Here is a 16,260-nt window from a genome sequence, read left to right as displayed (position 1 = left end):
CAGCATTTGACACATTTGAGAGCTTCCTCCTTGAATCCTTTCTTTATACTCTTTTCTCATCTTCCCCCTACCTTACTGGCCATTCATTCTGTATCCTTTGCCAGCGCCTCTTCTCTTCCCAATTTCTAAGTATTGGCAGGCCCAAGGCTGAGTGCTGGGCCCTCTTTTCTACTCTGGCCACACTTGCCCCCTAGCTGACCTCATCTAGCTCCTTGGCGTTACATACCTTGATAACTCCTGATTTTTTTCTCTTTAAACCAGACCTCCTCCTGAGCTCCAGATTGTCAAATCCAACTGCCTTCTCAACATCTCCACTTGGATATCTTTTTTTGTGTGTGTGAGCCTCGAGGACCAGCCCTGAGCTAACATCCAATGCCAATCCTCCTCCTTTTTTTGCTGAGGAAGACTGGCCCTGGGTTAACATCTGTGCCCATCTTCCTCTAATTTATATGGGATGCCACCACAGCATGACTTAACAAGCATGACAACAAGCGGTGCGTCAGTGCGCACCCGGGATCCGAACCTGCGAACCCCGGGCCGCTGCAGCGGAGTGCGCGCACCCAACCATTTGCGCCACCGGGCCAGCCCCCTCCACCTGGATATCTGATAGGCATCCTAAACTTCACTTGTCCTAATGTACTCACTCCTCCATCTAAATGGTACCATTATTTCCCAGTTGCTCAGTATCCTTGAGTTCATCCTTGATTTCTCTATTTCTTTCACACCCCACATCCAGTCCAAATCTGCTAAGCTCTACCTAAAAAAAAAATAGACAGAGTCTGACCACTCCTGACCATCTCCACAACTTCCATCCAAGCCACCCCCACCCCCACCCCTGGACTGCAACAGTAGCCTCTGAACTGGGCTCCCTGCTTCCACTTTGACCACTTCTCCCTGTCTTGTTCTTTCACCACACAGTAGCTAGAATGATTTTTTTTAAACCATTTTAACCATTTTTTAAGTGTACATTTCAGTCACATTAAGTACATTCACATCATTGTGCAACCATGACCACCATCCTTCTCCAGAATTTTTCATTTTTCCAAGCTGAAACTCTGGCAAATCACTCTCCGTTCTCCCCTGCAATTACTTTCTGTCTCTATGAAGTTGACTACTCTAGGAACTTTGTATATGTGGAGCCATACATTATTTGTCCTTTTGTACCTGGCTTATTTCACTTAGCATAATGTCTTCAGGGTTCATCCATGTTGTAGCATGTGTCAGATTTTCCTTCCTTTTTAAGGCTGAATACTATCCCATTGTACATGTACACGGCTTTCTCAGGCGACTATTTCTAATCTTCTTCCCCCACCTCACTCTCAACTGATAACCTTGCGTATTATTTCTCCGAAGAGAATTTTGTTTATCTGTTCATCTGTTGATGGATGGGGCCGGCCCTGTGGCGCAAGCAGTTAAGTGCATGCTCTCCGCTGCGGCGGCCCGGGGTCCGCCGGTTCGGATCCCAGGGGGGCACAGACACACTGCGTGATAAGCCATGCTGTGGCGGCGTCCCATATAAAGTGGAGGAAGATGGGGATGGATGTTAGCCCAGGGCCAGTCTTCCTCAGCAAAACAAGGAGGTTGGCAGATGTCAGCTCAGGGCCAATCTTCCTCACCAAAAAAAAAACAAAACAAAAAAAAAACAGGGGCCCCCCCGGTGGCGCAAGCGGTTGGGTGCGCGCGCTCCGCTGCGGCGGCCCGGGGTTCGCTGGTTCGGATCCCGGGCGCGCACCGACGCACTGCTTTGGCGAGCCATGCTGTGGCAGCGACCCATATAAAGTGGAGGAGGATGGGCACGGATGTTAGCCCAGGGCCATCTTCCTCGGCAAAAAAAGAGGAGGATTGGCGGATGTTAGCACAGGGCTGATCTCCTCACAAAAAAAAAAAAAAAAAAAAAAAAACAACAACAAAAAACAAAAAACATCTGTTGATGGACATTTGGGTTGTTTCCACCTTTGGGCTATTATGAATAATGCTTCTATGAACATTGGTTTACAGAAATGATTTTTAAAAAATGAAAATCAGATCATGTCATTCCTGTGCTCAAAACCATCCAGAGGCTTCCATTCACACTTAGAATAAGTCCGAACTCTTTTCCACAGCTTATAGGATCTATAGATACTTACACCACAGCTCCTCCCCTAACTTTTATTCATTTTTCTACGTGGTACACATCACTATCTGACATTTTATTACGTATTTATTTATCTTCTGCCTCTCCCACCAGGATATTACCTCCATGAAGGCAAGGATGTTTTCTATTGTGTTTTCACTCTATCCCCAGTGCTTAGAACAGTACTTTGCTAGCTTGAAGAATATTTGTTGAATGAATGAATGACGGGAGCATGGTAAATAATTACTGATTTAATGAATAAGCTGAAATTAGCTTTAAAAGCATTATTTAAACACTTTTAAGCAATGAAGTTTAAATCTGAGGAATAATTTCCCAATTAGCAGGTAGGTGAAGAGAGATAGGGAAGATATTGGCAACCTGTAAGAGTCCTGCAGGGAGGGGGCTGGCACGGTGGCATAGTGGTTAAGTGCTTGTGCTCCGCTTCGGCGGCCCGGGGTTCACCGGTTCGGATCTGGGCGTGCACCGATGCACCGCTTGTCAAGCCATGCTGTAGCGGCGTCCCATATAAAGTAGAGGAAGATGGGCACGGATGTTAGGCCAGCGCCAATCTTCCTCAGCAAAAAGAGGAGGATTGGCAACACATGTTAGCTCAGGGCTAATCTTCCTCACACACAAAAAAGAGTCCTGCAGGGAGGTTAAAATCACCCCGGTCTAAGAGTATAGTTCTTAATATTAATGAGAACGATGATAGTAATACATACTGCCATATAATAAGTGCTTATTATGTTACAAATACATGATTATCTCATCACAACCACCCTATGAAGTAGGTGCCAGCACCACTGTTGTACAGATGAGGAAACTGATGGTCCAAGAGGTTAAATAACTTATTCAAGATCACACAATAAGTGGCAAAGCCAGGATTTGAATCCAGTCTGACTGATTCCAGAACCACCATGCTCTGTTCCTCTTTGTCTATTCGTTTATTCATTCATTCATTCATGTAGTTATTCATTCAACAATTTATTCACTGATACTCTCCTGTGTATTAGGCACTGTGTGAACAGTTAAGTGTTAATGAACACAGTCCTTGCTTTCAAGAAGCTTATAGTCTAATGTAGGAAGCTGACATTAATCAAGTAATTACTGATTCATGTGTAATTATAAACTGAGATAGGTGTGCTAAAGGAAAGGCAAGATTGTGCTAGAGACTACAACAAAGGAACGTCACCTGACTAGGGTGTCAAGGAGGCTTCCCTGAAGAAGTGATCCTGAAGTTGAGAGCTGATAAATGAGCAGGAATTAATTAGGCAAAGTAGAGAGAGATGGGGAGAGCATTCCAGGCTGAAGGGACAGTAAGTGCAAAGGCCCTCCTGCAAAAGTAACCAAGATCTGGAGGGAGGAACGAAGCCTGGGGGCTGGAGGGCAGAAAGCCAGGGGTGAGGAGTGTGAGAGGAGACCAAAGATGGAGCAGGGCCAGACTACCACAGACACTCCAGTATGTAAAAAGATTTTGAGTATTTCTTTGTTGGACGAGTTAGGGGAAACAGACACTCATATATTGCTGGTGAGAATGTAAATAAATATAACCTCTACGGAAGGTAATTCATCAATATCTATAAAAAGTAAAAATATGTAAAATGACATATATATGGTTACTTATTGCAACACTGTTTTTAATAGATTGAAAATAACACGAATATCGATTGACTGGTTAAATTGATTCTGGTATGTACATTATTAAAAAGAATAAAATGCAGTTGTGAAAAAGACTGATGACACACTCTATGTACTGATATGGAAATAGCTCCAAGATATATTAAGTGGGGGAAAACATTACAAATTAAACTCTGCATAATTTGCTGTTTTTATATTTAAAAGAGGGGATGTAAATTTATGTCAGTATTTTCTTGATTGTAATGAAGAAATACTGTGGAAGTAAATATAACAAACTAAATACAGGGGTTATGTGAGTTGGGGGAGGCTGGATAGATGAAGAATAAGAGTGAGAGGGAAATTTCATTTTCCACCTCTTTACCCTTTTTGGTTTTCAAGTCATGTGAACATATTACCTACTCAACAAAAATTAATATATACATGTAAAAATAGTCTTGATCTTTGTCTTAAGGATAATGCAAAGCCATTGAAGAATTTGAAGCAGTAAGGTGAAGTAAGGAAGTAAGCAGATTTGGCTTTAGAAAAAAATTTCCCAGGTTGCAATGTGAAGAATGAATTGGAAGAAGGCCAGAGTGGATGCTGACAGAACTGTTAAGAGATCATTGTCAAGTACAATGAGACACCATTTCACATCCACTGAGATGGCTATACCAACAAAGACAGACAGTAACAAGTGTTGGCACAGATGTGGAGAAATTGGAACTCTTGTACATTGCTGGTGGGAATGTAAAATGGTGTAGCTATTTTGGAATTTTCCAAAGTCTGGCAGTTCCTTAAAAAGTTAAACACACAGAGTTACCATATGACCCAGCAGTTCCTCTCATAGGCACATACCCAATAGAATTGAAAACATAGTCACACAAAAACTTGTACATGAATGTTCATAGCAGCAATATTCATAATAGGCAAAAAGTGAAAACATTTCAAATGTCCATCAACTGACGAATAGATAAACAAAATGTGGTATATCCACACAGTAGCATATTATTCAGCGCTTCATAAAGAGGAATGAAGTACTGACTCATACTACAACATGAATGAACCTTGAAAATATTATGCTAAGTGAAAGAAGCCAGTCACAAAAGGCCACATATTGTACAATTTTTGATTTATACAAAATGTCTAGAATAGGCAAATGTTTAGACAGAATGTTGATTAGTGGTTGCTTAGGGCTTGGGTGGGGTGGGGGAGAGGTAGGGAGAGGAATGAGGATTGACTACTAATGGGCGTGAGATTTTTTTAGGGGGAACAAAAATGTTCTTTTTTTTTTTTTTAGATTTTATTTATTCATTTTTTTCCCCCCAAAGCCCCAGTAGACAGTTGCATGTCATAGGTTCACATCCCTCTAGTTGCTGTACGTGGGACTCGCTCGCGTTGGACGGAGAAGTGGTGCCTCGGGTCGCGCCCGGGAGCCGAACCCGGGCCGCCAGCATCAGAGCGCGCGCACTCAACCGCTAAGCCACGGAGCCGGCCCACAAAAATGTTCTAAAATTAGATAATGGTGATGGTTGCACTACACTTTGCATATGCTAAAAACCACTGAATTGTACACTTTATTTATTTATTTTGGTGAGGAAGATTGACCCTGAGCTAACATCTGTGCCCATCTTCCTCTCTTTAGTTTATGGGAGGCTGCCACAGCGTGGCTTGATGAGTGGTGCGTATGTCCACACCGAGATCTGAACCAGGGAACTCCTCGCCTCCAAAGCAGTGTGCGCCAACTTAACCACTACGCCACCAGGCTGGCCCCTGAATTGTACACTTTAAATGGCTGAATTGTATGGCATATGAACTACATCTCAATAAAGCTGCTTTAAAAAAAGAAATAGTTCAGGGCCACCGGGGGCGGGTGTGTGTAGTGGTTGAGTTCACGGGCTGCGCTTCAGTGGCTCCCGGTTTGCAGGTTCGGATCCCAGGGGCAGGCCTATGCACCGCTCATCAAGCCATGCTGTAGTGCTGTCGCATATGCAGAATAGAGGAAGATGGGCACAGATGTTAGCTCAGGGCCAATCTCCCGAAGCAAAAAGAGGAAGATTGGCAACGGATGTTAGCTCATGGCCAATCTCCCACACCAAAAAAAAAAAAAGAAGTTTAAAATATCTAACTTCTAAAAGACATCATGCCCATATGGACACATCAATAATTTCTTTCAAACTCAATAATCTTTCAAGAAAGAAATAATGTGGATATAAATTGCCCGAGATCTTAAAAAAACAGAAAATATTCCAATTCATCTCAAATATTCAGCATAAACCTGATATAAAAATATATCAAAACACACTATGGTTGTGTAAGACATTATCATTGGGGGAAGCTAGGTAAAGGGTACATGGGAATTCTATCATTTTTGCAACTTCTTGTGAGTCTAAAATTATTTCATAATAAAAAGTATTTTAAAAATCTATCAAAGTCTTTAGTTTAAGATGACTAACTCAGTATAAAATTTATCTTCATATTTATTGTATCCCACAAATTTGGGATGTAAGTTTTTCATTATGGCTTAGTCCAAAGTATTTAATTTCCATCGTGGTTTATTCTTTGACCCATAGTTATTTGGAAGACTTTTTGTTGGTTTTTTAAATTTCCAGATGTATGTTTGTATTTATATTTTACATTGTAGTCAGAGAATACGGTATGTATTACACAATTCTTTGAATTTTGAATTATATTAGTTGAGACCAATTTTTATAAATGTTCTAAGAAGAATGAGTATTTTTTAAGTTTTGGGTCCATGGTTCTATATATATTCATTGAACCAAGCTTGTTAATTGTGTTATTTAAAAAAAGAGGCCATTGTAGCAACCCGGACGAGAGATGACAGTGGGTTGGGAGCTGGGAAGATGGAGAGGAGCGGAGGGATTCCAGATTTATTTGCGGACAAAACAGGCACTTCGTGGTGTTGGAGAGGAAGAGGGGAAAGATGGAGAGAGCCATCCAGGACGACTTCCTTGGTTTCTTGGTTTTTGGTTTATGCAATTCGGACAGATCGCTGAGCTATGCAATTAAGATAGGCAATCCTAGGAGAGATTAGGAAATCTTCTCTGTAGTATTTGCTTCAAGAATGTTTCTTTACTTCCTCCGGGGACTAGGAGGGAGGCTGCAATATTGAGGCTTGGTGCTGCGACTTAGCAGCTCCCCGCCCTTCCCTAAGCGCTCTGTATACATCTGTATTATAATACTGATCACGGTGTATTCACATACCAAGGTTTGCACGCACTGGGCTAGGAGACGAGAGGGCAGGGGCTGAGTTTCTCCACAGCAGCTCAGGAACTTTGCCCACAAACTGGTTCCGCCCTCCCCCGCCCGTCTCTCCGAGCCCCGCCCCCGAGGAATTCCGGCCCACCTGCTCCTCCGCACCAGCCTCTACCTAAAGTGCTCCGCCCCGCCCCTACTGCAACCGTTGCCTTCTAGCCTAGTGGGGACTAGAGTTATTGATGAGTGTGTTATCCAATCATCACGCCGAATGACCACGTAATTCCCAACTAGGCGGTAGCAGAGGCGGGTGCCGAAGCCTTGGATAGGAGTGACCAGGAAGCAAGAGCAGACACCGAGGACGAGTCGAGCCCAGGAGGTGTAAAGGTGACGGGGCTTCTGGATTCCCCCGTTTCCCCATTTCTGGGTCAGGGGTCCCTTCGCAGCTGGGAGCCAGGATCTCCATTTGCCCTTTTTAACGGGGAAGGGGTGTGTCTACATATGTAAGCGTTTGAGGATCTTTCCTGAGCCACCTTCCTGGTTTCGCTTGGGGGTGGGTCCTTCTCTTAGCGTCGGGTGGGGGTCCTACCCCCTGTCTCCCTCCCCGGGGGCGGTAGAGTTGTTAAAGAGCCTCCTTAGCCTGTGGGTGGTTGAAGTCTTCTGGACTCAGTCACGGCAAGGGAGATGAGAGCGGGGGTAGCGAGATTCGCGGACTCGGCCCCTCTCCGGAGGAGTTAAGAGACCTCCAGCTGCGGCCAGAGGTGCTGGAAGGTGGAGGGGCCCTGGGAGCTGGCTTCCTGTGGTTAGGGAACTAGCAATAAAGTAGGTATTGAGGGCGAGGGAGCGAGTGAGAAGAAACATTTCTTCTGTGGGTGTCGTGGTAGTTCTCTGGGACCCTGCTGTAGGGGCGGAGGCCTTGGGGTGGGGCTCGGTCTCTAAATCCTCTTCCCACCTCTGGGCCGTCAGCTTTTGGCCTTCATTTCTTTCTCATCAGGCTGCAAGAAACACCTGAACATGTGGAATCCCAATGCCGGTAAGTGTTTGGGGGTCTCTTCTCCCACCCCAACCCCTTTTCAGATGGGCCACACAACAGGAAGTTTGTGTAGGTTTTTCCTCCCCCTCTCCCCTCTTGCAAAAGCAAAGTCCTTCGACCATAGCTGACCCAGTGCTCTCGTCTTTGCTTAGAGCTCACTGTCTCCCTGTCTCACCAGCCCTGCCAGGGACCTTACCTTTTCTCTCTCCTAGGCAGGTTTGTCTCCCCTACCTTCCGTTCTCCTTCCTCGCCTTTCTATTTCCCTTTCAGGACGCGTTGAGTGAGAAGCGTAATCCTGTTTTTGTTGTTGTTATTGTTTGTTGTCAGAGGCTCTGGGCAGTTCTAACCTTATTTTATTCTTTGCTTCCTCCACTAGGGCCAAATCCACATCCCCCTTACATCAGAGGCCCTGGAGGTCCCCATCCTCCCCCTCCACCACATGTCAATCCTGCCTTTCCTCCAGGCCCCCCTCCCTCCGGACCTCCCCCCGGGAATCCAGCTTTCCCCCCACCTGGGCCCCCTCCTCCTGGGCCACAACCAGGGTATCCAGGATGCCAACCCTCAGGTCCCTACCCCCCTCCATTCCCACCACCTGCCCCTGGCATGCCTCCTTTCAATCCCTTGGCTCCCGGAATGGTGATGGACAAGAAGATGCGGAAGAAAATGAAGAAAGCTCATAAAAAGGCGCACAAACACCACAGGCATGGCAAGGTGAGTGCCCTCTGGAGCCTGGTGGGGAAGGAGTGCCCCCTCAGAGGGACTAGGCAGACAGGGGGTGGCCGAGGGGGATTCGCAGTCTGAGGACACAGGATAGGGATTATGTTGCTCTGGTAGATGGTGCTTCCTCTTTGTAAAGGATTCCCACTGGGAAGAATCTGATAATCTTGAAAAGAAATGTTAGGCTAATTGGGCCCTCTATTTTGGAGGGACGAGGCTGAGCCTTAGAACAAATTTCAGAATCAAAAGCCCTTCTTGTCTGCCTTTCTCTCTCCCAGAACTTTTCCCCCCACATCCCCAGATGCATGTTTTAGCAAGTTGGGCACTCCCACTGAGGTGGTCAAAATGTCAATTAATAGGGTCAGTCCTTTGACAAAGCAAAGTCTTATATAATAATTAACAGATAATAATCTGGCTCGAGTTCCATAGAGTTCCTTTCTCTCCAGTGTTCTCAGGGTATTGTTTTCATTATGGGGGTCTTTTTGTCTTACTACCCAGCAGGGAAACTGAGGACAAAAGCAGTCAGTGACTCAGCCTCAGACAAAGCCTAAGTTTCATTCCCAGCCCTAAGGCTCAGTATCTTCATTCTAGAGGAGTGTTAATTAGCAAGGGTAAAAGGAGCTCCCAGGATAACTCTGGAAGGATTGAACCAACCTGGATCTTGAGGAGGCCTTAATTTACATTTTACTGCCTAGTATTTATTTGCTTTATGGCTTTGGGTGCTAGTTCCTGGTTCTGGATCTTTGGTAGAAGTCTGAGGAGAAGGACCAATTGAATGGGGGAGAAATTACCCTGGAGAGACTCAAAAATGTTTTTAATGACAGTTGTTGCTGGGAGTATGCATGTAAAGAACCTTGACTAGGATTCTCCCAGCCTTCTCTCCCACCTTCCTCATTTCTTCCAGTTGGGGCTTAGGAAAAAGTAAGAGATAGATGCAGACGACACAGGTGCTGATTCTACTCACTTTTCTTAGATTCATAGCCACCAGGAACTTTTCATGCAGCTAATCGATAAGCATTTATAAGGTAGTGGCAGTTTCCTAGCACTCTACTATGCTTGTGCATATAATTTATTCCTTGCCTAGGCACTGGCTCAGGTAAAGAACATTGGAAACTTGCTCCAAATGCAGTATGTTAAATTCTGTGCGATGGTTTAATCCATCCCTGTATGCTCACTGCTGAAGGAGATCCTTGCTTTTGCTTTTTAAGGGACGGTCTGGGTCAAGACTCCTGACTTTCTTAGATAGCAAACACTTGGGTGGAGGGGTGGGGCATCAAAGAATGTCCCATGGAGTGATCAAAGGTCACTTGGATCTTATGCTGTCTCCTTTCCCGTTTCCCCTTGCAGCATTCCTCCTCCTCCTCCTCCAGCAGTGACTCTGATTGAACCCAGGGCCTGGACCCTTCCCTCAAGTCTCTCCAGTTCTGCTCTCCCATCAAGCTTCAGATGCCATTTTCTTGTACGGGGCGAAATTAGCCCACGTGTCCGCCTGCAGCCCCATCTGAGCCTCAATCTGCTGTTCACCCCCCGCACCCCCATCTGAGCCTCAATCTGCTGTTCAGTCCTAACTGGCTAGGGAAAATGGGAAAAGAATCACCATGGGCTAGCAAAGGCTGTCTTCTCACTACTTGGATAGAACTTAAGCTATCGAAGCTTAAGCTTATTATGATGAGTTTAGCAGGATATCTATTTTTTGAAGATGGTGAGACCTTTGAGCTAAATGCTGAAGACAAGTCTAAGATCTGTAAAATGTGATTTTTTACTTTCTTTTGTAATACTTGTGGTTGGGGAGGTGTGGTGGAAACTTAATTATGGAAAAAAAAACAACCTGTATCTTTTTTGGAATTGTGGCACATGTGAAGGCCTTTATTGATTGTACTAACTGCAAGACTGCTGGAAAGTGGGGTCCATTTGGTTGATGAGCTCTGCCATTTTGGAACCTAATCTCTACTCTTTAGCTCATATGCTATCTCAGGTCCTCCTCTCATTCTCCAACTCTCAGTCCAAATAAAGCTACTTCTCCTGGTCTCTGTTCTCTTATGCCATTACCTTAGTTGGGCCCAGCACATTCTACTACTTTTGCTGTCCTTCCACAGATCCTTTAAAGTGTATCAGGTGTTTTTTGTGTTTTTTTTTTTTTTGTGAGGAAGATTAGCCCTGAGCTAACATCCAATGCCAATTCTCCTCTTTTTGCTGAGGAAGACTGGCCCTGAGCTAACATCCATGTCCATCTTCCTCTACTTTATATGGGACACCGCCACAGTATATGGGACACCGCCACAGCATGGCTTGACAAGCGGTGCATCGGTGCATGCCTGGGATCCAAACCTGCGAACCCCGGGCTGCTGCAGTGGAGCGCATGCACTTAACCGCCATGCCACCGGGCCGGCCCCTAAAGTGTATCAGTTTTATAGTAAGGAACCAGAGCATCAGTGAGGAAGACACCATACTGTCCTTACATTTCTTAAGTGGGAGGAAACTTCAGAATTGGTTCAGGCTTAGTGGAATGAATCTTTACTGTTTTTCTTTCGATGACTGGACATAGGTCTTTAGCATAAGTTTTTGTATCTGGTACAGAGGTTCTCAACTCTGGCTGCCCATCAACTATCAGAGAGTGATTTAGGACTTTGCCACAAATCTATCGAATAAGACTCTTTAAGGATGGGGCCCTATAAATCAGTATTTTTTTTTTTTTTTCGCTGAGGAAGACTCACCCTGAGCTAACATCTGCTGCCAATCTTCCTCTTTTTTTGCTTGAGGAAGTTTAGCCCTAAGCTAACATCTGTGCCAATCTTCCTCCACTTTGTACGTGGGTCGCCACCCCAGCATGGCTGATGAGTGGTATAGGTCCGCGCCTGGGATCCGAACTCGTGAACCCAGGCTGCAGAAGCAGCACGCCAAACTCAACCACTGTGCCACAGGGCTGGCTCCAACAAATCAGTATTTTTGAGAAACTATGTGGGTAATTCTGATGCACAGCTAGAACTGAGGGCCACTTGTTTACTATATGCCATGCACAGTACTACACATCAGTTTCTCAAAGATCTGTTGAGTAGATGGAAAAGACATCTAAGAGAACTAATTAATAAATGTAGACGCTGTAAAATGCCAGAGGGATATAAACCTAGAAATAACCGGGAAGGTAAGGAGGAGTCATAGATGACTTTACAGAAAAAGTGACATTTCAACTACTTTGTGGGCCTTGAGTGTGCAAAGTATGAGTAGAAAAAAAATAAAAGAATGGCATTTACCAAGCAGATGACAGAGAGGAGCTGGGAAAGGCATGTGCTTAGGTACAGAGTCATAAAGCTCCGTAGCATGTTTGGGAACCACAAGGATCCCAATGGGGCTAGGTTGATTATCTAGAAAATTGTTTATTGAGGAAATACTGTGTTCTGGGCGCCTAAGCTACAAAAATGAATAACACAGTCCCTGCCCTCCACGACCTGCAGGATCTAATGGAGCAAACTGACATGAAAATGTGTAAATAGGTTATTATAATGGAGTAAAAAGGATCACAAAGGAGACATGGATCAAGCAGTGGGAGAGCCAAGGAAGGAGTGACAGTGCCACCGGGCAAATGAGCTAGGTCTGGGCTGGGCCTCAGGATGAGGAGTTTCCCGGTTGGTCAATAGTATCAGCGAACCCCGAGCATCTATGTGCCGGGCACTGAGTGCTGTACATTTCTAACTTGTGTCATGTTCACGGCAACTCTATGAGATAGGTACTATTATTCTCATTTTGTAGATGAAGAAAATTTCAGTCAGGATTACAGCTCAGGCAATGTGGCTCCTGAGTCTGTGCTCTTAACCCAATGGATTCCAGGTGGATGTTTTCCAGAGGTGGAAGTTTTCCAGAGTTGTAAAAAGGTGTTGGATGAAAGTTCAGGAGTTTCTGAGCCTGAGTTACCATGCGGGAGCCTGAAGGCAGGAAATGAGGCTGAAGTGGGAGAGATGGGGCTAGAGGAAGGAGTGGACTTGAGATTTCTGAGGTAGAACCCACCAGGCTTGGTGATTGAGTGTGGGGCTTGAAGAACAGGGAAGGAGTGTTTTCAGTTGGCTGTATTGCATGTATGACTTGTCCCAGGAGCGAGTTAGATGAAATAAATGCTTGAGGTCTTCCTGTATTTTAGATCAAGCTTCTAATTTTATTAGGAAATCCAAGGCCTGCTTTTCCAGTGTCCTGGATTTGGGGGGCCATTCTAATGTTTTTTTTTCCAGTCACTCTCTGTTTTCATTTATTCATCAGCTCTGCCTTTTTGAGCAGGAGAAGAGAGATGTGGGCACAAGGGTGGGGGTGGGGTGGGGGGATGCCAGGGGATTGTGAAGTGGAGAAACAGATGTTGACAAACAAACCAGAAATAAGGAAAGACGATGAGAAGGGGCTGGAAGGGGAAAACACAAAGAGAAACAAAGAAATTAGGGAGAAAATTCGCTGCTCCCTTCCTCCCCACTCCTGACTGGGGAGAACACATCGCCTCTTCCTGGCATTTCTAAGCCATATGCAGAGCACCTTGCTGTTGTTGTTTTGTTATTGTCGTTTCTCAAAAGTTTATTAACTTTTTAAAAGCTATAAGTAATACATGTACTTGGAAAAAATTGTAACATTTTCAATAGGATGTTCAGTGAAAAGTAAGGCTCTCCTCTCATCTCAGACTCCCAGCTTCCTCTCCAAAGGCAACCATGACAACAGATTCTTTTGTAAACTTCCAGAGCTATTCTGCGCATAGTCAAGTCTCCCCCTTTTTATTTCTGTCTCACATTGTTCCTATTGCCCCCCACCCCCACTTTATATAAAATGGGAGCATAGTACAGGCCCTCTTTTTGTGTGTGTGTCTGTGAGGAAGATCAGCCCTGAGCTAACATCTGATGCCAATCCTCCTCTTTTTGCCGAGGAAGATTGGCCCTGGGCTAACGTCTGTGCCCATCTTCCTCTACTTTATATGAGATGCCGCCACAGCATGGCTTGAAAAGCGGTGCGTTGGTGCACGTGCGGGATCCGAATCTGCGAACCCTCGGACCGCTGAAGCCGAGTGCGCCCACTTTACTGCGCCACAGGGCTGGCTCCCTACGCCCTCTTTTGGACGTAACATTTTCTCCTTTAATTATCTATCTTGGAGTTGATTCCATATCTCTGCGTGCATGTGTATGTATGCATAATATTGTTTTAACAGCCTTCAATTTGTTCGACCAATCTTTTATTGCTAGAATTTTAGATTGTTTCCAGTCTTGCCATACACTTAACCGCTGCAGTGAACATTTTGGTACATATATCTTCACCAGAGATTGAAAAATTGGATGCCCATGGCTATATCTGGCCAAGAAACTTTCTTTTTTTTGGAGGGACCACCCTCTGTGTTAAATATTAGACATTTTCAATAAAAGTTCAGATTTCAAGCTGGAAACTCTAGCAACAGTGGGCCCACATTTCTAAGGGGAGAAATTATGGCGTTGAATAGTGGTCATTCCTTCTAGATGGGTCCTGTGTTCTCCAGTCTTCTCATCGCCCTTTCAACTTCCTGTTTCCTTTCTTTAGGCCAGCTTCTCCCACTTACATTACTTGCCTGGCTCCTGAGAGCACTGGGTTTGTGCCACCCCTGTTTTGTGCATCAGTGTAAGACTCTAAAGATGGTAGTTCTCACATGTTTTTATCTTATGCCTTTGCCACCTTGTGTCCATGAGAGAATCTGGGATCCTGCCCTTATCTTTTTACTAGAAACTAAGTACAGCAAGATGTCCACACATCAGGTTGTGTTGTGGCCCTAGGCAAGTTCACTCACTTGACTAGCTTGGTTCCCCTTCCCAGAAAAATTCATTGATTCATCACTTTATTAGGTATTGCTATTAGATGCATCCCTTCTTTCTCTTTCAAAGCTGGCTGCAACTGTTGGCCAGCCCCAATAGAAGCCATGTTATTGTTAGTAGAGGATGATGTTATTTTATCAACTTTTAATTTGATCTTTGTTTTGCCCCCCACATTAGAGATGATTTCGTGGACAGCCACTCACTTTCACCTCAGCTCTCAGAGCCCCTGGGGGAAAAATGACCCAAATGCCAAATCCTTGAGGTTAATCTGACCTTCAGCCCAGGCTGCACAGTAAGCCTACTCCTGAGTTTGCTTTTTTCCGGGTCTCCTAACATTTTCCTACTTTCTTTCCTCTCTCTCAGTATTTGGTCTGCCCCTCACTTTTGCCAAATGACAGACGACTTTTTTGTTTTGTTTTGTTATGAAGATTGGCCCTGAGCTAACATCTGCCAAACCTTCCTCTTTTTTTGCTGAGGAAGACTGGCCGTGGGCTAACATCCATGCCCATCTTCCTCTTCCACTACTTTATACGGGACGCCGCCACAGCATGGCTTGACAAGTGGTGTGTCCCTGTGCTCCCAGGATCCGAACCCGTGAACCCCGGGCCACCGCAGCGGAGTGCACGCACTTAACCACTTGCGCCACCAGGCCGGCCCCGACAGACTTCTTTTCATTTCTATTTCACATTGTTCGTAATGCCCACCCCCTCATTTAGGGAGTGAGAAGAAAGGCATTGGAGTCCCCAAGTCTTATTTTCTACTTCAGGAAGCTATCCCTCTTCAGACGACTCTACTGAATTGCGGTTGCCCAGTAAAACTCGACTAATATTCAGGTCAGAACTGACACCCAAGGACTTGCACAAGGCTCAATAATAACCCTGTATTTGCTGTCTCTCTCAATTTCCTTCTCCTTATTTTGTCTTATTCCTTTCCAGGGCTCTCCTTTATTTTTCTAAAAAGAGTTTTAATGTAGAAATTTACAGATATACACAGGAGTAGAAAAAGCAGATTAATGAACTTCTGTCTTCCCATCACCTAGCTTCAGTAATTATCAACATTTTGCCAATCTTGTTCCATTCCACATCATATTTTTTCCAATTTTTATTATGAAAATTATTTCTAAAAAGTTTAAAGAACAGTACAATAATCACCCATAAACCGAACACCTACACTCAACAATTGTTAACAGTCTACCATATTTGCTTTATTGATATACGTATGGGAATCATATGAAAGTCTGTTGCATACATCATGACCCTTCACCCTTGAATATTTCATCTTGCACCTCTTAAACAGCATTTCTCCTACATAACCACAATTCCATTATCACACTTAAGCAAATTAATACCTCCTAATATTAGCTAATATTCAGTTCATGTTTGAATGTCCTCAATTGTCCTTATTTTTTTTTTAAAAACCAGGATCCAAACAAGATCCACACATTACATTTGATTGTTATTGCCTTTTAAATTGCTCTTTCTCCTTATCCTCTCCCTCCTCCTCCTTCTTTTCTATTACATTGCCTTTTTGAAGAGACCAGGCTAGTTGTCTCGTGGAATGTCCTACATTCTGGATTTGCTGATTATCTCCTTGTAGTGTAATGTGTTTAACTTGTTCTTTTATTCCTTATAAATTTCCTGTGAACTGCAAATTAGGTCTAAAGGCTTGATTAGATTAAGATTAAACACATTGGACAAGAATACTTAATAGATGATGTTATGTACTTCTTAATGTGTGTCATCAAGGACCACATAATGTCAAAG

General features: G+C 44.4%; 1 protein-coding gene across 1 annotated transcript; it reads left to right on the top strand.

Moving 5' to 3' along the window:
• The first annotated feature begins 7,502 nt into the window (after positions 1-7,502).
• PRR13 (proline rich 13) lies at positions 7,503-10,222 on the top strand. Its single transcript, XM_087442312.1, has 4 exons — positions 7,503-7,765; positions 7,938-7,976; positions 8,353-8,687; positions 10,041-10,222. Exons 2-4 carry the CDS (start codon positions 7,958-7,960, stop codon positions 10,077-10,079), a joined length of 393 nt encoding a protein of 130 aa, XP_087298438.1. The 5' UTR covers positions 7,503-7,765; positions 7,938-7,957; the 3' UTR covers positions 10,080-10,222.
• The last annotated feature ends 6,038 nt before the right edge of the window (positions 10,223-16,260 follow it).

Source organism: Ceratotherium simum, chromosome 17 (assembly GCF_057802395.1).
Source record: "Ceratotherium simum simum isolate JZ-2026a chromosome 17, ASM5780239v1, whole genome shotgun sequence".
Classification (NCBI taxonomy): Eukaryota; Metazoa; Chordata; class Mammalia; order Perissodactyla; family Rhinocerotidae; genus Ceratotherium; species Ceratotherium simum.
Note: the sequence above shows the minus strand (reverse complement) of the source record. Positions and strands in the feature narration are given on the sequence as shown.